The sequence below is a fragment of the Lontra canadensis genome, unplaced genomic scaffold (genome assembly GCF_010015895.1).
Source record: "Lontra canadensis isolate GAN:19392208 unplaced genomic scaffold, GSC_riverotter_1.0 scaffold86, whole genome shotgun sequence".
Taxonomy (NCBI): domain Eukaryota; kingdom Metazoa; phylum Chordata; class Mammalia; order Carnivora; family Mustelidae; genus Lontra; species Lontra canadensis.
In genome coordinates, this window is record NW_022631080.1 from 7,334,247 (window position 1) to 7,357,680 (window position 23,434).

The 23,434-nt window shown below is 38.9% G+C and overlaps 1 protein-coding gene across 4 annotated transcripts in view; it reads right to left on the minus strand.

Moving 5' to 3' along the window:
* LOC116882621 (sushi repeat-containing protein SRPX) overlaps window positions 1-23,434 on the minus strand; it is a 202,096-nt gene that overhangs the window by 140,880 nt on the left and 37,782 nt on the right. For 2 of the 4 annotated variants that reach the window (XM_032883144.1, XM_032883143.1), the window contains 3 exons: window positions 20,564-20,677; window positions 19,066-19,123; window positions 17,697-17,788 (listed from right to left, as the gene is read on the minus strand). In XM_032883144.1, the coding sequence (XP_032739035.1) occupies window positions 17,697-17,788; window positions 19,066-19,123; window positions 20,564-20,677 (264 nt within the window). Of the gene's footprint in view, window positions 1-8,994; window positions 9,656-17,696; window positions 17,789-19,065; window positions 19,124-20,563; window positions 20,678-23,434 lie in introns of those variants that run through there. The other 2 variants (XM_032883145.1, XM_032883146.1) reach the window with 2 other exon arrangements.

A 23,434-nucleotide genomic window follows, 5' to 3' on the forward strand; every position in this document is an offset into this window, starting at 1 on the left:
AGCAGTTAAACTACCTAGACTGATACCACCAGTACCTTTCACAGAAAATAATGTGGACATTTCTGATGCCATTATTGTAGCAGTTGGCTTATGAGAAATAACATTCTGAGGTTTTGTAGTAATTTGTGAGTGGAAATCAGTTATTTTCCACTTGATGCAGGACAAATGCCTACAGAGCTATGTTAAAAGACATATCTGGCCTTGGTCTTGACCCAGTGAATGAGAACCAGGGAAGGCATAGGCAGTTATCATTTTAAAAACTTCTGTTTTACACAGACCCTTGGCTAAGAACCACGAGTCTACGATAAGCCAAATTTTACTTTTCGATTAGGCTAAACGGTCAGGCCTCATTGCCTTGGTACATACAATTTGGCTGAATAAAGTTTTTGTTTTTTTGAATAAAATTTTTTTTAAGCATGTTTCCGTCGTATCTAAAAAATTAACATGTAACAGAAAAGACCTTTTTGGGGTACAGTTCTATAAATTTTATTATTTTCAGGTAACACCACCCAAATCAGGACACACAACCAAAAAATGCCCTCATACTATCTTTTTGTAGTCACACATTCTTCCTCTCACCCCAAAGCCTTGTAACCATTGATCTGTTTCCCAACATTAGTTTTGTCTTTTCAAGAATGTCCTAGCAATGAAATCCTACATCGGTAACCAGTTGAGACTGGTTTCTTTCACTCGGCATAATGCTTTTGTGATTCACTTGTCTTTGGTGTGTATCCATAACTTTTTTAAAAAAGATTTTATTTATTTATTTGACACACAGAGATCACAAGTAGGCAGAGAGAGAGAGAGAGGAGGAAGCAGGCTCCCCGCTGAGCAGAGAGCAGGATGCGGGGCTTGATCCCAGGAGCCTGGGATCATGACCTGAGCTGAAGGCAGAGGCATAACCCACTGATCCACCCAGGTGCCCCTAAACCTAACTTTTTAATGCTGAGTAGTAGCCCATCATAAGGACCTACTATGGTTTGCTTTCCATTCACCACAGAAGGGATCTGCGTGTAGTTTCTAGGCTTCGGAAAGCGTGAAGAGAGCTGCTACAAAACGTGTACCAGTGTCTACGTCATCCTAAATTTCCCTTCCTCTAGGGCAAGGTTTCTCAACTGCAGTACTGCTGACATTTTGGGACCGGGAATTCATTTGTTTGGGGGGCTGTCCTGTGCACGGTAGGAAGTTCGGCAGCGTCCCCGGACTTCTACGTAGATGTCTGTAGCACCTCTACTTCTCACCCCCACCCTCATTGTGACAAATACAACATGTCTCCAAATATCGCCCCCCCCACCCCCCACCTGGTGGAGAACAACTACCTTAGGGAACAAAACCCTCCATTATTACTTTAGTGTGGGATTGCTAGTGACGACTACCAGTTTTTGTCTGAAAATGCCTTTGTTCCCCTTCACTTCTGCAACAAATTTTCTCTGGACATAGAATTCTAATTTGACAGTTGTTTTCTTTCAGTGCTTTTAAAAAAATCAGTATACTCTAGATTTTGTCGTTTCTGTTGAGAAGTCAGTTACGAGTCGTAAGTGTTCTTTTTGAGGTAATCTCTTTCTGATCACTTTCACTATTCTTATCTATAGTGAAATTGTGGGTGAAATGAACCCTTAAGATTGACTTCTGACGATGAAAGTGAGGAGGACACACACACCCGGAAGGTATGGAAGGTTTATTACACATATCACGAGGCTTACGGGGTAGAGCAGGGCTGGCTTCCCAAGCTGGTCTGAGAATGGTTTGAGAAAGCAGGGAAAGAAGACTGGCTTGAAATTTTTGTGGTCGTCGGGGAGTGGGGCTGGAGTAAGGGTTCCAGCTTACAGGCCAAGGTTCGAACTTTCATCTGCTGCCAAAGACAAGAGCACCTGGGGTTTTTTTTTTTCTTTTTAAGACCGTGTTTCTAAGTAATCTCTACACCCACCGTGGGGCTCTAACCCATGACCCCGATCAAGAGTCGCAACTATACCGACTGAGCCAGCCAGGTGCCCCAGTCCCTGGGCTTTCTTACCAGCTTGCCCAAATGTGGGGCAGAATGGAAGAGGGAGAGGTGGGCTTAAAAACTGTCCAAAGCAGGGGAGGGGGCCGTCTTGTGGGAGTGAACCCTTACCCTGTGGACTCTGACCCTATCTCTGGGTACACAGGGTCAGAAAGCAGTGGAGGCCAGGAGAACTGGCTGGTGCCAGAAAACCTGCCCCCAAGCACAATGGAATCGGGTCCAGGAAGCAATTTACTCCCTCTGTGCTTCGGGCTCCAAGCTCACAATGCTCACAAAGCGGTCTGGGTAATTCACACCCAGCAACCACACACACATGCTCACAGTGGGCTCTGCCTCTGAGTATAGGACTAAAGATGCATTCATTCCTTCTTATTCTTGGGTGCACATTAGAGAAAAAAAATAGGAGTCATGCTCTATTACAAGCGTTAAAGGGTTTCTTTTTTTTGTTTTTATTTTTGTTTTTTGTTTTTTTAATGAACTGCACTGGTGTGGGTTTATATTTTTCCGGCTTGAAGTCTGTTGTGCCTCTTGAATTTTAGAGCTAATATCTTTCTGCCTTGGTAAGTTCTCAGAAATTATTTCGTTAAATAGTACTTCTGTCCTATTCTCTCTTCTCCTTTGGGGATTCCAAATACACATACCTTCAACCTTTTCATAGCACCATAAATATCTCACAGACTCTCTTCTATACTATGCTTCCTTTTGTCTCTTTGTGCTTCAGTCTGAATATTTCCCTCAGGCCGAGCTTTCAGTTCACCAGTTTTTTATGCCCATCTATTAAGCCAATATAATTATGACTTGATTTCACTGCTTGTATTTAGCTCTCAAATTCACATTTAGTCCTTTTTTAAAGATTTATTTATTTTCGAGAAAGAGAGGCTGCAAGCAGAAGGAGGGACAGAGAGAGAGAGGGAGAGAGAGAGAATCTCAAGCAGACTCCACGCCCAGCACGGAGCCCAATGTGGGACTCAGTCTTACCACCCTGAGATCAGGACCTGAGAAAAAATCAAGAGGCAGCCACCTAACCGACGGAGCCACCCAGATACCCCCATGTGGTCCTTTTCAAAATAGTTTCCTTTTCTACCAAAATCCCCAATCTTCTGCATTATTTCCTTAGAAAATGTTAAACTTCAGAAGCAACTAATACCTCTTGCTGAAAAGCAGCCTCATATGCAAAGTACATCTATTCAGGCTTCCTTCCTCCCAAATTTTGGCCCTGTAATATTTTGATAGCACTCTACTTTCAAGTGCTTCAAATACATATATCTATATGTCCAACTTTTCTCTCTATTCCCAGTGCTAGGATGGTTCGAGCCACTTACTAGGAATTGCCAGAGGACTAGAGACTTGCTTTAAATCCTGTGATTACTTTACAAGACATGTGTCCCAGTTTGTAAAAACTTAGCGTCATGAAAACAAACATGAGAGAACTCTTCAAGATTAAAAGAGACTTAAGAGACAACCTAATACAACACAGGGACCTTAGTGCTTCTTGATTTAAGTGAACTGGCTTATCAAAGATATTTGGGAAAGAACAAGGGAAATTTGAATAAGAGACTGAGTGGAAGGTAGCTGGTATTAGAAAATTATTGATAACTTTGTTAAAAAGATGCTTACCTTGCAGTTACAAAAATGTCAGTTTTAGAAATGCATACTGATGTATTTAGGGTTGGAATGTCAGAATGTCTGAGTAGAACACGGAGCAAACACAGCAAAGTGTAATTGACTTAAATCTATGTGACAGGTTCATAGGTTTTTATTATATTGATCTTCCTACTTTCCTACGTATTTGAAATGTCTCCCAGTAAATTAAAAAAAAAAAACAAGAGATTAATGTTAATAACCAGATCTCATAATTAAACTCTCTAGCTTTAATTTCTAGCACCTATTAATTAATGAGGAAAATCAACTTTTAAATCCCGAAAGCAGTAAATTAAGTAGTTATAATAATTAAGAAGTTAATGTAAATCTGATGCCAAGTTGAGAAATAAACATCTGAACATATGAAAACAAACATTCCTATGGACAGAATTTTAATGATTTTTAAACAATTGACAGACTAAGACTTTTCATAGAAAACCCTTCTATTATAATAACCTTCACGCCTACAAGGAAAGTTCTGTAAAATTTTAATAAGTGTGCTACTGTTTTGACAATTCTAAACAAATTACTCCTTAAGACGGTGAGGAAGTTTGACAGGTTTTCTAGAATATAAAAAAATCTTTTTCACCTTGGGTCAGATGTTTATCAGCGACTGAACCAGATAAGACTTTTCTTAAGTAAAAATAAAAAGGCATCACTGTCATTTGTACATTTTTTAAAAGTAATTTCTACACCTGATGGGCTTGAACTCACAACCCCAAGATCAAGAGTCACCTATTTTTCCGAGTGAGCCAGCCGGGCGCCCCCATCTTTGTATTTCCTAGTTAGGTACAGCTCTCGAGTCTACTGCTAAGCTTAAGATACCCCACCTATCATAATATACATGTATGATACATGCTAGACGAATGTAGAATCAAGAGGAACTATCTGGGAATGCAGCCTGTCCTGGGCAGGTATGTTTCCCTGCTGTAGTTTAAGGAAGTAATTTGAGGGTTAGGATGACATTTCCTGATATCTTCAGTAGTTAGGATTGTGCAGTGACAGTATGCCAAAGTATCATCTGTCACAACTGTTGAAGGGACTGTTGATCAAAAAGCCCATCAGTCCATTGTCTCTTAACTTTAACGTAGCGTCTTCCAGCAAAGACATCTCACTTCACTGCATTCAATATGGTTCCACTCCCTCATGCCGCCAACTCCCCATACCCGAGAAGGCCTAATGTACATAGGTGTGCAACAAAAAAATGACGTTAGTAGAATGATGTCACTCTTCCAGTTAATGCTTTAGCTCTCATGTGCTGCTTAAAATCTGATATCAAACTAGGGAAGATTAGAGTTCAGATAAATCCAGGGCCTAATTAATTCTTTTAACATATTTTCCATGTGGATAAATTTCTCTTGCCAAAATACTGTACTCTGTTTAGAGGAGAGGCTGCAAATTGCCTCTTGTGGGCCAAATTCGGCCTACAGCTCTGGCTTGGCTCCCCCTAACTTATACACGCTCATGCATGGACATACATGCACACTGAGTTATCCAGATTAAAAACCCAGATTGCCACCTTCTTTTTAAGATGCTGAGGATCTGGGAGTGCTGGGCCCAGCCTTGAGAGACAGGGGTTAGCAGCTGGAACAGAGTGGCAGGAGCTCCAATACGCATTCCGGGTTAGCCTTGGAAAATACCTCAGTAACGCTATCCCCGGTTTAAATGCATTGTTTGTTTAATTCGATAAAATATCCCCTTCGCTCCTGAGATGAAGACTTTCTAACCTTCTGATTTGTCTCCTCTTTTGACTTCTTCTTATTCTTACAAGGTAAAAAAGTAAACCACATTTTAAAGTTCTGTCTAAAAAAGATACTCAAAGATTTTTAAAGAACTACTATCAGAGTAAAAATCTTTAAACCCTGCGTCCTGACAAAAGGAAATTTTGAGTATGGAAAAGTTTTCAGTTTCAGTAGCCTCACAAAATCAGAGCAGGCAGAAAAATGCTTAACTGAAAGTCAGAAGAGCATGATAAAGAAATCAGTCTAGCTCTCTCCCCAAATAATTACTCCGAGTTTCATCTCTGATTCCACTGCCACTTGGGTCCCTGACAGTAGAAGCCTGTGACAGTGGCTTGGGCTTCATCGTTGTTGCCAGCCCTGATGATTTTAAAACTGTTTGGCCTAATTTTCCCCTTTTGGATGCTTCAGGTGGTGTTCGCTACTTCCGCTGGAAGAGATTCTCTCTGCTCATGGAAAGACTTTCTTTTCCCTCTACGGATTTATAATAGCCTATGGGTAGAATTATACTGCAATACACCATATGGGAAATACGTTAAAAAACTGAGTTCAGGCTTACAGTAAATTGTGTACAAATTTCTAAGAAACAAATCCATATCCAAACTCTACGATTGCACATGTGATCACTTATTTGATAATCATTTGACCACGTGCCCACTGGGTCTGGGACCCTGGGAAAGATAACCCCGCTACAATTCCTGCTTTGATGAAAGAAATTTCAACATCACAAAATATCTCCACTGAAGATACTTTGTCATTGAAGAGCCAGGATTTAGCAAGAGCCGTTCCAGTTTAGGAAAAGTCATAGTAAGAATACAAGAGAGGAGAGACAGTTGAGGATTTTTTGTGGGATCAGCTCTGAAACTAACATGCTACTGTGGGTTGAAAGGTCTCCTGGAAAAGACACTGAAGACCTAAGTCCCAGGACCTGAGAATGTGATATTGTTTGGAAATAGAGTCTCCAAGGAAGTAATCAAATTAAAATGAGGTCATTACGCTGAGTTCTATACTACTCTCCTTGTAAAAAAGTGAAATCTGGAAACAGAGATAGACAGACATGCGCAGAAGACAATGTGAAGACACTGAAGAAGGCCACGTGAGGACCAAGGACTGGAGTGACGTATCTACAAGACAAAGAGCGTCTGAGGCTACCAGAAGTTAGGAGAAAGGGAACGTGCGCCACAAACACCTTAATTCCAGACATCTGGCCTCCAGAGCTCTGAGACAATATATTTCCATGGTTTTAAGCTCCCCAGTTTATGGTACTTTGTTACAGAAGCCCTAGGAAAATAATACAAGCACCTTTTCAGAACTGGATAGTTTCTTCATACATAGGAGGGCCTTAGTGCCTACCAACTTTTTCCTTTTTCTTTAATGTTTTGACATGGATTTGCATGCTGTTTTAGGATACCTTAAAAATTCTACCTCTACGAACTTTTTCTAAATTAATATCCATTTAACGCTTGGTCCATAGTAATCTGAACATTGTCAATGACCCCCTAATGTTCAAGTCAACAGATTCTATTTTCAGGTCCCCGAAAGGTCACTAAAAATGGCCAGAGCAAATTTATTATATAAAGGAGAGGGGGTTTCATGGAAAAGATCATGAAGATGAATAGTTTGGGGATTAAGACAAATCATTTCACTTTCTGGTAAAGCTAAGGTTATTGGGAAATATGATTCCTTTTATTTTTGAAGCTAGCCTAAATTGATCATTCTATTCCATTCTATCAGTGATCTTTCCTGGCTTCTTTTTAAGAGTTCTCAAATATGTGAGCTTTGCTTTCTGTTTAAGTTTAGTGTCCACTAATCTCCTTTCCATCCAGTTAGGAAACTTGGGCTGTTAAGTTGCTCTAAGAGCTCCAGCTGATAATGCAGTCATTTTTCCATTTGCTTCCTTGTACTCCCCTGGAACCGTGACTCTCCTCTTGGTTTCTGGCATGATATCTGGCACGTAGGAAGTGCTCGGTTAGTACTTCTTAAAAGTGAAAGCCAGATATGAAGCCACGTTTAAGCAACAAATATAACACAAACATTTACAGTCCATGGGCAGACAACTGGTACAGTGTTTTCATGCAGTTTTTCAAAAAGTATTTACTCGTACCACTGAAACTGACTCTTGGTGTTGATAATCTCTACCAACTACTTTTTTTCAAGTCTGAACCGCTTTGAGGCCTCTGAGAAAGCAGGGGTACCCTTTCAGCTTGTTATGCTTGTCTCATGTCCACCTCTTCCAAGTGCTCTGACTCAATCCTTTCTTTGGTCTGTAACCTGTCCCATTCTTTTCAGTCATCAGCCAAACATCTGGTATGGTGGGTAAGCTCTAAGATGGTGCCCATGACCTCTGCCTCCTGGTCTTCGTTCCGTCATACTGAGTATGAGTAGACCCTGTGACTTGCTTCTAACCAACAGAACGTGTCAAAGGGGACAAAACACCACTTCAATGATTATGTTACCTAAGACTGTGACCCCTGTGTCTTGCTAGCAACCTCCATTAACTCTCTTGCTGGCTCTGATGGAGGAAGCTGCCATACCGAAAGGCCTACTTTAATTGCTCTGACTTCTTCCATGTCTGACCTCTAGAGCGTCTTTGAAAGGGCTCACTTGATTAGGTCAGACCCATCTAGGATTATTTCCCTTTTGCTTAAAGTTAACTGATTAGGAATTTTAGTTACATCTGCAAAACACCTCAGCTTTCCCATATAATGGCACCTAAGCAATGGAGTGGTATTTCATCATCTTCACTGTTCCTGCCCACACTCAAGGGGAAGGGAGGATTCAGGGCCAGCGTACCTGCTGACGGAAACCGTGGGGGCCATCTTAGAATTCTACCTACCACGACTGGCATGTCTTAGTGCTATATGTGAGCTTTATTGCCACTTGGCTCTTATAGTTTACATTTTTGTGAAGTATTTTTTTGCGATAATGTACTAGTGAGTGCTATAGTGGCAATAGCAAAATTGAATTCCCCTAAATGTAATATTTACACAGAAAACTATTTTGTAAGATTTCAAGATCATGTCTACTCTAGACTAACACCCTTTTGCGTGAAACCCAAGAATGGAGCTTCTTTTCCTGTCTTCCAGTGGGGCAAAGGTCACTGCGATTGAAGGATAAAATGTGTTCGTCAGGAGCCAGAATGGTGAAAGCGAAGGTAGTTTGCTCACTGGATGAGTAGTATCAGTGAGCACAGGACAGGAATGTTTCTGTCCAAGGAGACATAACCGCTTTACCCTTCTCCTTCCCTGCACCAGAGCACTGTGTGATGGAGCCCACCTTGCTACAGACAGCTGGAGCAATCAAGCCTGGCTGTGTGTGGTGGTACTACAGTGGCGAGCTACGGCAGGTGAAACACTCCAGATCATAGCACAGAATCTGCCGTGTTTCCGTGCCATGCTGCCTCCCTAAAGAAGAGTGGGAGGCAAAGAAATTTTGACGGTTTCTCTGTGAAGACGTACTGTTTACACAGTGGCCCTGATATCTTCTTTACTCAGAGGTAAATGAAGTTTGTGTCTCGCAATATTTTAACCATAAACAGATTTTTTCAGCCCCCATTCTGTCAACTGATGGAGGATTCCAAGTACCTCTACATTTTATTCATACTCATACATTTAAACAGTAGAAACGACCAGATATAGTTTATTAAAATATGTTCATTGAAACAATTTTGACTCGGTTTTTAAAAATTGCAAATACATTAAAAACTGTTACAGTGTCATAAGATTGTAAATATTGCCTTATGAAATTATAAAGAATTTGTTTAGTAAAAACTATGAGATATTTTAATTTAAACTTCACATATAAAAATATATGTTCTTTTGCAACACTGAACAGTTAAGGCCACAACACTTGAAGGAGAGTTTCAGATACACATATTTTGAAATTGCTTGTCAAAAATATTAGCATAAATAAATACCAAAACTGGTCCTAACAGTCAAACCAAATAAAACATATTACTAAACTTATATCTTTAAAAGTTTGTTATCAGAAACTTTCCTTCAGAAGTCATAATGTTTTTCAAGTATAAATTACAATGTGCTTGGTGACCACGGAAACAGAGATATATTTATAGTATTGTACAAGATTTTGACCTTCTCTCCATATTTGGGGGTGAAGTATCCTGATGATTTTGCCCCATGTGGTTCTGGTTGGCATCTTTCTTACTGCTTTTAAAAGCTATTTGATCTCCTATTGGTTTTATCTCTGGGAGTGGCTCATTATTACTCTGCATACTTTTCTGACTCGTCAATGACATCCTTTTAAAGAGGAAAATCTAGAAAAAAACCCACACACACAAAGAATTCATTTCAGTAAGTGAATAGTCACTTAATAGTATTTTAGGGGATATAATCTTCAACTAGTCTTAACATTATTTCATCACATCTTTATGGGGCACCATGTGTACAAAGGTACATTCTCAGTGTCCATCAGCCTCTTCTTTTATCAACGGCAATCATGACTCCTCCCTGAATTAAGACCTTTCAGGGTTTAACGTTCATCATCTGTGCCTTGGTAATACATTATCATTTTTCTTCAAAGAGCAAATTCAGTATTTCACTTCGTTGTGTTGTTAAAGAGGAAAAAGATGAAAACTAGGATGTTCTGGAGGGGGCGAGACCCTCCATTCCTAGAGATCAGAACTTCTGGCAAAATGTTAGTGCCACCAAATGATGGCTTTGGGAGCCCCCAAGGGTTAAAGGCAGGTGGATATATGGATCTGCTGCTCAGGAGAGGCCAGGGCTATAAATGGGCAGGTAGCAGCCAGACAGAGGAAAGCAGATGTCATAACCCACAGAGTGCAGGCAGGCAGAAAGGAGAACAGGAGGAGAGAAACTAAAGACGAGCCAAGCGTGAGATGTAGTCAGAAGCGGAGGAGTCAGTACTGGAGACAGAACTTTGTGGAAACGACATCAGGAAAGAGAGGTACCTCAGAATTGAGGGAGGAAAGTGTATCAAGAAGGGAGTGCCAAATAAGGCACAGATAGGAGAAACTGGAGATGATGATGATGATGATGATGGAAAAGAGCCCCATGGGATTTAAGCCTTTTGAGCATGTAGCCAGAGAAAATAAGATTCCTGAAGAGTGACAACATACATACAAGTTTTGACAAGATGCCAAAAACAAAAAAAAAAAACAGGTGAGGACTTGGCTCCTTTGGAAACCCAAATGATGTGAATAATAGCTAGCCTTTAGTCTTAAAGAATGGAGGAACTTAAGTGAAAAGTGGCGACCTAAAAAATCAGAGTCTAGAGAAAGGGTCTGTGGGCTAAAATGGGGGAACTCCTGTTTTGTTTCTGCTGTTGTGGAGGAATCCATATCTTGAAAAATTCTGCTACTACAAAATACCAAGAAATGCTCAGTAAGTACAAAAACATAATTTTATAATGTGTAAGTAAGTTCACAAAAACAAAATGAAGGGAAATAAATCCCTGTGGGCCAAAAAAAAAAGTAGGGAACAGGCAACCTCAGAGGTGAGGGAGCAATGAAATGGCATTTATTGATCTCACAACTTAGACTCATTTTGTTAAAGTATATTTATTTGTTTTATTTAAAGATTTTATTTATTTATTTGACAGAGATCACAAGTAGGCAGAGAGGCAGGCAGGTGGGGGGGTTGTTGAAGCAGGTTCCCCGCTGAGCAGATGATGCGGGGCTCGATCCCAGGAACCTGAGATCATGACCTGAGCCAAAGGCAGAGGCTTAACCCACTGAGCCACCCAGGTCCCCTGTTAATGTATATTTAATCTCACAAAATGTAGAGGCTTGGAACTGAGACCCTTCCACAAAGTGGGGACCCTCTAAGAACTATGCCCTTAATGTAAGTTCCTCTACAAACACTGGGAGATGACAAAATAACATGCTCTCCTGGTCTAGACTTTGAGTGAAGGAGAACGACATTTTCCTAGTGGGAGGATGGGGTTCCCACTTAGTTTACCGGTGTAGGTGGGAAAGCCCTAACTGAGAAATTAACTGAAAGTGGTCCTGGAATGGTAACACCCAGAGGAGCTAACAAAGGCTAATACAAATTCTCTACGGATGGATTTGTCTTAATGTAAGCCTTAAAAGGGTTCCACAAAAAGTCCCAGTTGAACATGAACTCACAATCCAAATTTCAAAACACATAAGGAAACAAGAGAGTACTAGCAAGTCAACCAGAGCAACAAACAGATTTTGATTCCTAAGGGATGTCTGACATTGAAGTAACTAAATACACAATATAAAGTAAGTATGCTTAACTATTTAAAGAACCAGAATAAAAAAATCATGAGCACAAAAAATAGTTTTTAAATGATTGATTTGAAAAAGAATCAAAATAAAATTTCATGTGAAAAATATAAACACAATAGGTAGGTTGAAAAGATTAATCTCAGCTATAAGGAAACTATGGAATCAAAGAGCTCTGAAGTATGAAAGCTCTGAAATTCCCCAAACTGTTACTTAGACAAGGACACCAGGAAAGTAACATTAAAAGACACGGATAAAAGAATGAAAAGTTTTGTGTCAGAATTCCAAAGAGAAGAGAGGAAATATTCAAATTATAATGGATGAGAATTTTCTTAAACTGATAAATGACATGAGTCCTCAGATTCAAGAGTCAATGAATTAGAAGAAGGTTAAAGCAAAAAAATTCCCACCTTGGCATCTCATAGTGATACATCAAAATAAACTAAAAAAAAAAAAAGTGAGGGAGAAAGGATAGATTATATATAAAGTTATGAGCAATTATACTAAAGCAAATTTCTTAATAGGAACAATGGGAGCAGATATCAAAAGAAAGTAATTGCCAACCAGCCATATAATCATTCATTTGCAAGTTAACAGAAACTTAAAAAGTTAACTATAAGAAGAAATCTATGACAGGAACTTCCAAAGGATTTCTTCAGGGAGAATAAAAAGGATCCCAAGAAGGATACCTGAGATGTAAAACAGAATGGTGAGTAAGAAAGTGGTATAACAAATAATAGTAACATTTGATTGGTGAGGCTAAAAAATTAAAATACTGGATAAAATAACATGTAAAATGGGAAGGAAGGAGTGATAGGAGAGAAAACTCTTCTAAGATCTTGGTAATATTTGGGGGAAAAGACAGGAGCATTAACTAGCTTCAGATTTAAGGTACATATATTAAAAATATTTAAAGGCAAAATCTAGCTTATAGGCCATTTGCAAGAGACTCATCTAAAACACAAATAAAAGAATGAAAAAAAAAGTATCAAAGTGCTAGTCAAAGGAAAGCTAGTACAGCTCTATTAATAACAGATAAACTTTGGCATTTTTTTAAAGATAAGGAAGAATACAAATAGTAAAGATGACCGATTTAAATGTAACTGCATTAATAATTAGATTAAATATAAATGGGCTAAATGCTCCAACTGAAAGGCAGAGATTTTCAGGTTAGATAAAAAAGCAAAACCCATCTATATGTTGCATAAATCAAATGCATTTCAAATATAAAATCACAAATGAGTTAAAAGTAAAAGGATGAATAAAGATACAAAATGATAACTCTAATCAAAAGAAAGCTAGAGTGTCTATGTAATATCAGACCAAGCAGATTTCAGAGCAAATATTATCAGGGATAAAGAAGTCCTTTCATGATAAAGGGGTCAATTAATTAAGAGAATATAACAATCCTAAATGTTCTAGAACCTAATAAGAGCTTTAAAATACATGAAGAAAAAACTAATAGAAGTACAAGGAGAAACAGATAAATCCACAGTGGCATTTAGGGATTTTAATGCCCCTTCCTCAATAATAGATATTACAAGTAGACAGAAAATCAGGAAGGATAGGAAATACTTAACACTATCAACCAACTTGAAGCAACTACATTGATAAGACAATCCACCCAACAACAGCATGCTTCTCAACCTTCTCAAGTGCACATGGAATACTAACCAAGACAGACCTGATTCTGGGCCATAAAACTGATCTCAATAAATTTAAAAGGACTCAAGTCATACTAAGTATGTTCTCTAATCACAATGCAATTAAATTAGAAATTAATATCAGAAACCTCAATGGAAAATAACCAAATATGTTGAAATTAAGTAACCCATGACTCGAAGAAGAAGTGAAAAAATATTTTGAACCGAATGAAAATGAAAACACAATATATTCAAGTACTTCAGAGAAAATGTATAGCACAAAAAGCCTCCTTAAGAAATAAGAAAAGTCTCAAATCAGTGACCTCATCTTCCATATTAAGAAACCAGAAAAAGAAGAGCAAATTAACCCAGAGAAAGTAGAAGAAAGGAAAATATAAAGATTAGAGTGTACATAAAATATAAAACAATACAGAAAAGTAAATGAAACCAAAAACTAGTTCATTGGAAAGATCAATAAAATTGACAAACTTCTAACCAGTTAATCACGGAATAAAAAAACAGAAGACATAAAAAAATCTGACAAAATCTGTGTAAGACTTGTACACTAAGAACTATAAGACATTGCGAAGAAAAATATAAAACATCCATAAATGGGGAAGTATCTTCATGAGTTAGGAGACTTAATATTGTTAAGATCTTAACTCTTCTCAAATCCATCTGTAGGTTCCAAGCAATTCCAATCAACATCCCAGAAGGCATTTTTTCTCCAGTAATTGACAAACTGATCCTAAAATTTCATATGGAAATGCAAAGGGCCTAGAAGAGCCAAAACGAGTTTGAAAAATAACAAAGGTGAAGGAGTAACACTTCCTGATTTCAAGACTTACTATGAAGCTACAGTAATCAAGACAGTATGGGACTGGCACAAGATAAACAGATCAAAGGAACAGAATACAGACTCCAGAAATGTGCCCACACATGGAAAAGTTGACTGATATCTGTGAGGACAATTCAGTAGAAAAAAGATAATCTTTTTTCAACACATAGTGCTAGAATGATCAGATGCCCATAAGCGGGGAAAAAAAAAAAGAACTTCAATTCATACCGTCACCATATAAAAAATTGACTCAGAATAGTACTCAGCAAGAGAAAGGAATGAACTATTGATACATGTATGGATGGATTTCAAAACAATTAAGCTGAACAAAGGAAGCCAAACAAAGAGTACATAGTGTAGGATTTCATTTCTTTTTTAAAAAAAATTTATTTGATAGACAGAGATCACAAGTAGGCAGAGAGGCAGGCAGAGAGAGAGAGGGAGAGAAGCAGGCTCCCCACTGAGCAGAGAGCCCGATGTGGGACTCGATCCCAGGACCCTGGGATCATGACCTGAGCCGAAGGCAGCGGCTTAACCCACTGAGTCACCCAGGCGCCCCTAGGATTTCATTTCTATAAAAATCTAGAACTTATAAAACAATGTACAATGATAGAAGGAAGATCAGTGGTTTGGATAGACAGGGATCACAAAGAGGCACAAAGAACCCTCTGCCAATAACGGTACTGGTTTTCTGATTTCACATGTGTATGCACATGTCAAAAGTAATCCAAATATATACTTTAAGTATGTGTCATCTAGCATATGTCAATTATATCTCAATATAGCTCTTTTTAAAAAGCAGGGGAGTCATTATTGGGTGACCTGAGACTGTCTCAGGTTTTAAGCTTTGGAAAAAAACAGACAATGACAGGAGACCACGGGTATAATCTACCTCCAGTTTTCCTCACAATATAGAGTCTGGCTAACTGTGTACTTGAAGTGAGCATGCTCATTTGTAACTTGAAATGGGGAACAAAGCATACCATCAGAGAAAAGGCAGTAACTAGGAAAGGCAAGAATTCACAAGCATACTTTTTTGGTGGAGACACTCTCATCTCAGCGTCTTTTATTTATGGTAGTGACAGTGAACAGGAAATCTATTGACTGAACTGGCATTGGAACTACCCAGGGGATCTGCCATGTTGCAGCTAGTTTCTGAGGGAAGGCACTCGAACTTTAACCTCTGTATCTGCAGTCTCTGGCCTTGTGCCTGGCACATTAAGAGATAACCAATTAGTATATGCTAAATAAATACATGAATAAACTACCTCTATAACAAAGAAATTATTTTTAATAGCTGAAAAGTTTACTACCCTTTTATATTAGCTACCTTAGGTGGAAATGAAGCCAATAACACATTTTTCTTAGTGGCTAACTGTGGAGAAAAGTGGTATCTGGGAATTTCTAGATATACCATTCACCTACTAAAAGATCTCTGCCATCAGTTAAGATCATAGGTCCTAACCTGCCGATCTGAAACATCTAAAATCACCAAAACAAAATTCAGAGGTGAATTCTGTTCTGTAGCTGCCAAGAGTACAGTTCCTTCTTTTCCTTTTTTGGATTATCTTTGCAATGTCTGTCTAAATATTCTTTTGATATGAGATAATGCATCTTTTACTTTCCAAGCTTTAAAAAGTTTTGATTTGTTTGGCTTGGATGGTATAAAAAGGTTAGAGACACTCTAGATTAAAAAAGGTCACGTGGCATTAACTAAAAGAAAATCTCACCTAAATCATCTATGTCCTTTTTAAAATATGTAGAATAACAGTATATTCTTTAAGTAGAAATACATTTGTTGTTACTTGACTTTTTAAATATGATTTTCATTACTTTTTATTTCTTTTAACCAAGGACACGTACATTTACTGAAGTATATTCTTCGATTATGTATCAATGAGAATTTGAGCAGAATCCAAGTTAAAGACTACATCCTTGAGCCTGGCACCTGCAGCCCACTGTCCCCTGGCCTGACCTCCCATCTGTCCTGTCCACTTGTGCCAGTGCTCGGGCCCTCTGCCTGGCCTGCTCGGGAGCAGGCCTCTCCGCCTCCCACATGGCATTTCTCCCCTGGCTCAGCCCCCTCTCCTAGTCCTGGGTATCCAAATCTTCCCACCAGTGGGCAATGCCATGCTGAAGACTGGACAGCCTGAAAAAGTCCTGAAACTCGATCGTGTATTCTAGAACACATGTTTTCATTCAGTCTGAGATGTGTTTCGAATATTTTCTTCTGCTGCTTCACTTCACTTTTCCTCCTAGGTTCTTCTGTCTCCTGACTCCTTTACTTTTCATCTCTCTTCCTCAAATCTGACTTTCTTTTCCAGAGTCTTTCCCTAAGCTCTTATAATTGGAAAAAAGTCTTCACAGGATCGCTATGTAGTAGAGTATCTGTTAAATGTTCCTTTCTACTAGACAGAGAATGTTCCTAACACTTCACGACACACATTATAATTCTAAGAAGGAGAGTAATTCTGAGAGTATCCTTTGAGCCAGGTCACAGCTATCTCTAAACATAAGGCAATTTTTATAAAGTAAGAATACTCACGAAGTAATTTTTAGTAAAAGATAAACAACAACCCGGGACCTGTACCAAAATTTTCGCTTGAAAACTTCTGTGGCAAGAGACAGGCTGTTTACTACTCTAAGGGCTGCTCCTGGTTTTACCCTCCTCCTCGCCTCTTTCTTACCTCCTTACATTTTATAGTTCGTTATCAACCAAAAATATTTCCTAGGCATTTACCATGTCCCGTGTACCAGGGACTGTGCTGCCTGCTAAGGATCCATTGGAATGCAAAACAGAAAATAGTTTCTGGCCCACAGAGCGGAAGGCCAGTGGAGAGAGAGCGAGTCATAAAGCAAATAAATGTACACTTCACTGTGAAATTGCCAATTACGATAAATACAAAGAAGGATGAGAAAAGGGGGTTACATGAGAGGACAGTAATGGGACATAATTTATCTAAGTGCAGCTGGTCACAGAAGTCCTCTATGTAGAAATAACTACTTGAAGCCCAGACCCAAAGGCCGAACAGGAATTAAGGCCTTTCATGGATCTTTTCTTCCACATTTCCTCCTAATGCTTCAACTTGGAAATGTGCTCTCATGATTACAGAAAGTTCTCCGGCAAGTGGGAAGAGTAACTTTCAAGAAGAAGAACCATATCTCTCAGACTATTAACTCCAAAACAGGTATTCGGCAGGAAAGGCTGACGTAGCCTGTGGTCACATTTCCTAAGCATGTAACATCCTTATTTTTTGCATTTATCCTATTTCTAGGTTTTGCCTTACTTTCTTCTAGACTCTCATGATGATTACACTCATAATTTATGCAAGAAAGTTCTTTTGTGTATCTTTTCCTGTAAGCTGAATCTCTATGAATGGGATCATTGAAAGGAACGTGCTATTAAACTCTGGCAGGGTCACATGACTCCATCTAAAACCCAGCAAATAAACAGCTATATTAAAACACGAAACAACACTTGAAATTCGTCACATGTTCTGGAGCCATAAAAGCTCATATTAAGGCGTTAAATTATGTGGATCACTATATAAAAGGTAAAAGGAGCAATTCAATACTTAACACTAAATGAAAAATAAGTTTCACTTACCTTCTTTGATTTTTTGACGTCTTTACTTGGTGTTGATTCACTGCCTTCCAGGACTTCAGAAGATCTGCTCTTTGCACGATCACACATGTTTCCTACAATAGAATATATTTAGAATTATGTTTTCCTAAGTAATGAGAAAAAGAAAAGTCCTGATGCCCTCAGTGCAACTCTATCAAGCCTGACTTAGGGGGAGTACTAAAGAGAGTGTACCACTACCACTGGAGCAGTAGACAAGGTCTATACAACCTACTTCCTAGAAGGTTGAGTTAAGGCAAAAAGCCCAGAATGACCTGACCAATGTTGGAGATGTTTGCATGACCAGTACCCAAATACAGCTACAAAGGTAACAGTGAGAGTTAGGAAAGACTTCCATAAAATAAAAATTACTCTTTTTAGTTAACCTAGTTATAATTAAATTCTTTGTACTCATACGGACATGGTGTTTCAAATCGACCCAGTTATATAACTGAATAATCATCTTTAAAGTATACTCATGAAGCATTCATGAGTATACTCCTGAAGTAATATGCATTCTTATAATTTTATATTATCAACTACTTAAATCTTACTTTTAATTAGTTGCTAAGAATACTTATTATATTTTATCATTTTGCTTCAAATATTCTAAAACTTACTACTCTGTTGAAGTTAGAAGGAAAAAAGTATGAAGGAACTACTCTTCCTCCTGCCCAAGTTCAGATATCCACTACTATGAATGGTTATTTTTAATGAGGACACAGCAGAAAGCACACTTTGATGTGATGGTGTGGAAACATAATGTAAGGGTTGCACAACAAAACCCAGATGATTTGGCTGTAGAAAATGTAGGTCTCAAGGGTAATCACTGTCCCCTCAATTCTGTGGCACCTGTTCTCTGACACCAACAGGAAGGCCTGGGAAAGGACCTGCCTTAAATGTCCATGATAAGATGAAAGACCCAAGTCTGAGCCCTGGGGGAAATAATGGGCTGGTCAGCCGTGGCTCCAGGCCAGCCTGGTCTTTAGCAACGGGGTCTGGCAGTGCCCACCAGAGATATAAATTGAGATGTGGGACAAAAGCTCAACTTAATACTACTGGTTGAAAAGTTAAAAAAAAAAAAAAAAGGTAGTGAAAAGGCTGTCCTGAACCACTTAACACTGATAAGTGAGTAGCTGTGAGTGACGATTAATGAGAACAAGTACACCTGGGTCAGGTATTTCATTGATTGCTATGAGGCTCATGTGACAGTAAAAAGCAAGAAATAAAATACACATGTGTAAGCTCTAATGCCTCAACCACTGCATATGTGTGCACATGTATGTATATGTATGCATGCATGCATGTGTGTATGTTAAGGTAGCTGGCCTACTGAAGTCAAATGTGTTCACACCTTTTGGATTTTCATTGTATTCACAAATAGCCCGTTCTTCATGGTTGGTTTTCTTGTCCTATAAATGATAAAGAAGCAATATAATAAAAAACATAATTGTGATGGGCTGGAAAACATCATCTAGGTTTTAGGCAAGGGCTCTCGAGTCAGCCTCTAGCTAACAACATAAACATGTGACAACTGCCTCATTTTGCTGGGCTTTTGCCTCAGATGCTGAGTGATTGCTAACGTCCCTTCTAGTTTCAAGTTTTTTGATTCCAAAAAGTTGTATGATTCAAGAATTTTACTCAAAGATGATTCAGGAACATTAGCTGGTATATGAATTGGCTCAACATTTTATACTGTCAAATTGGATATTCAGTTATTCTATGTTAAACAATTTCAGGGACCACCCAAACTGGAACTCATAAATATTCCTTATAAATCTTTCCTACCCTCCGAAAGAAAACAATAACTGCTAGAAGCTTTTTTTTTTTTTCCCTCAGTGTGAGGAAGGAGTCTTGAGAAAGGAATTAAGGAAGAAAATGATCTCGACAGCACAGCCCCATTTTGTAAATGAAAAATACATGCACATGAAACAACACAGGTTTACAAGTACACATTCAAATCAAAGGACGAGCATGTTTCAGCGGTTGTCTGTGTTATGGAAAAGGAGAACTAAAAGGGAATCAATTTAAATGAGGAGGACTTGAGCAGACCAAAGATGCCAGTGATTCATCAACAAGAAGGTATGATGGACTCAGTGCTCTGTGCAAGAGGTACAAAAAGTGAAAATGGAAACAAATCGACATGGCGTCATTCAGTTTGGGTTTCTGAATTCCCTACCTGTGAAATTAACCCAGAGCAGCGTTAGCAAATGAATGATTTCAAACCTACCAACTGTCTCCTAGCAGTGTCCGTCTTGGACAAAACTGCCAGATGGAAGAGATGTTTCTGCCATTCCTAGCGCCACTTTTAGGATGACTTCCTTTTCTTCAGTTATAGCTCCTCCTTTCCCTCCTACAATTCCTTTCTTCTACACTGCATTTACGCAGCACTGAGCACAGCCTCAAACACTGCTGTGAACAGCTTTCAGTTGTCTACATACATGTAAATATACACATGTATGTGTGCACACACACGGCCCATTTCTGCCGCCAGTAGAGGGCTCCTAACTTTATAATTTCATCATTTTAAGGACCCAGTGCTGAACTTCTCGGTTAATTTCTCAACAGTATGTTGTACTGACCCATATCAGTTCATTTCCACCCAAGCGGGGAACAGAATGCTACCAAGAAGTGTGGAAAGGGTGTGAGAAACAAAGTGTGCCTGATTCAAAGATCTGCTAAAGCTTTTCCTACAGCACAAGAACCAAGTTTCTCAGAGAAGTATTTCTGCTCCCAAAGGCAACCGCAGTCTGCTCTCTGCAGAGACCATGGAACCCATATGCTTGCTCTTAGGCAGGATCCCAGGATTTAAGCGCGTATCATCATACCTTTTCAGTGGTGTCAATCAATACCTTTTCAACTGAGTTGTCCTTGGCTTCATCCGTTGGTATGTTCTTCTTGCCTTTCAGATATTCATCAATTTCCTCATCCACGTCCTCGAATTCATCTTCTGAAAATTCGCGATCCTGTGTCAAAATTGATAATCAGAGAAGAAGTAAGATTTTCTTTAAAAAAAAAAAACAGATTTGATATTGTGGTCATAAATAATTTATACCATCTCAAAGAACACAGAGAATAAGAATTCAAACACCGAAAGCAAAGAAAATGCTGCATAACCTATCAGGCATATCAAGTTACTATATTAAACAAGGTTTTTCGGCACGTTGATCCATTTCAGCATTTTCAATGACTAGGATTCCCAAAATTCTATTAGCGTCTACTACAAGGTTAAAATGGGAAAAAAAAAAAAACCCTAAATATGCTTTCTGAGCTGTTTCAAAAGAATGCTTTTAAACTTTAGGGAAGTTAAAAAGCTTTCTACTGTAGCATTATAATATAATCATATCTATATATTACATTCATTTTCCAAAACACAGGGATTTAAAATCACTTCAGAAGTACAATTCACTGATATCCATGAAAGACAGTTAAGTATAATTACTTACATTCCAGAAAGAAGATAAAGGGACCTAGGCAGTTTAAATGGTTTGCTCTTGGTTATTTAAAGCAGAGGGAGAAACAGAGGCAGAACTTAAGTCTATCTGGCTCCTGTCCAACTAATCCAAATTATAAGTCTGTCTGTCCATGGATTTGATAGAGTAAATCATGTAATACTAAGTCTAGGTGGAAAATATTAGTTATATTCTTTATTCTAAACTGAGTTTTTTTTTTTTTTTGCAGCTTCGTATTTTGGGTGGAATACTGCTTATTTTTTGTCATTAAGAGATCAGGCTCCTTACTGGACTTTTTTCTTATGCTTTTCATTTATGCACTTCACTAATGGCCCTCAAAATAGGCAAGGCAGTAAGTAATTAGTGCCCTTTACGCCCTTGAAGAATGTTTTTACAAAGTTCACCTCGGCCATGTTTACCTCAGACGATAGACCCCCTTTATATCCCTTCAACACAGTAACTAGCTTCTCGTGGTCACCTTCCTAGTTGCTGTTTGGCTAAGGATGAGCTGGACACCGGAAATAATCTTTAGTGGGTGCTTTGAAAATAACACCTCTCATATTTAACTCACCTTTCTTCTGGCAAAAATACCAAATGTGAGAGTTCAGGCTAGGGAGAGGATATGTTTATATTTCACACCTCAGTAACAGACATAAGTGGCACCCTCAGGCCAACAGCACTAATGGTGTGGCCCTTACAGCGTTGTCACTAAGGACAAGCAATCCGGAAGGGAAGCCTGGAAATTTAAGAGTTTCGGCAGTTAGGCAGCTATGCTGGGAGGGCTTGACTTAGGTTAAGCAAAGGTCACAAGGGGTACACATGGGAGGGGAAGGCGAGAGAGGAAGACAGGGGACCAGGGTAGATAGCTACATTGAAGGACATGCTGCACTTTAAGGTTAGATAGGGTTAACTATGAGGTAGCTACCATTTACCAGTAATTTCTAAAGCTTTCTTTTTTTTCCCTGTGTAACTTCCCCTCTAAGTGACTTACATTGTATATTATGCCTGGCCAGAAGCACATACAAGAAGGTAAAACGATCAGAGACTACTTTGGAGGGGAATGGGAAGCAAGATTACTAGATTTAAGATTTATGGCTGATAGATATATTCATGAATGTATATAAAACAAAGGCCAGTGGGAAAGAACAGTGCTCCCGAGACAGAGAATTTCAGACTCTGCATCTCTCCCCCACAGGGAGGGGTCGGTGAGCTATGTTCCAGCAAAGTCCTCTTCTCTTGAAGAATTCTGCTAGTTTAGCACCTGAGTCAACTCCAATCATGCTAGTTAACGAAGATATTAATGTAACCACAGGACAATATCATGCTATTATAAAAAGGAAGATGACGTTTTATCTTATTTTAGAAATAAGCAAAACACTCATCTCTTTTTATAATGAACTATAAATTTACTCACAACTTTATGAAAATCTGTAACAAAGAATAACTGCTGGAATGGTATCATTTTCTAAATTTGAGAAAGCTCTTAGAAAACATTTTCACTAGATAATCACATCAACTGCAGAACTTTGCACTTAAGCACATTGAGAATTAATCTACTCACATCTGGACTACTACTTTAAATCACAGTACTTACCTTCAAACTGAAACAATTTAGGAGACATTGGCAGAATACTGTTATTTTACAAAGAGAAAGGGCAAAGTTTAAATACAATCTTGTCACCAGAACTATGTAAGACATTAAGTAGTCTAGAACAGTCAGCGGAAACCCATCCCATGTTGGGGCCACAGTATCGAAGTGAACGGGCCTGGTTCTCACAAAGGTCAGGCACAGCACAGGTTGCTACAGTCCTGGGTCTGCCCCTGGGCCACATTTCTTATGGGCAAATACCAAGAAACCCTGACGTTCCTCACGATGTTTCAGGTTGCTTAAGAATACGACTACACTGCATGCTTGAAAAACTAGAGGGGCTCTCAGCAGTTGGCAGAGTGGTCACCCTGGGGGGACGGGAAATGCATGGAAGGGGCTTTGAAGGGGTGCCACTGGGAAGCACTTTCCCTTGATCTGGGTGTTGACTGTACGGGCATGCTCACTTTGTGGAAAATGCACTGAGCTCTACACGCATGAGAGAGGCTCTTTTCTAGATGTTACTAATCTCAGTAAAGAGTCTTAAACAAGTTTTTTAAAGGGGCTATAAAGTGTAAAAATTTTGTGCTACAGTTCTCGATTTATGAGATGCCTCCATGTCGTACAGGGTAGACCGTGTTTTCCAAATAGGTTAATAGAACATTAAACTATAGCTACATAACACC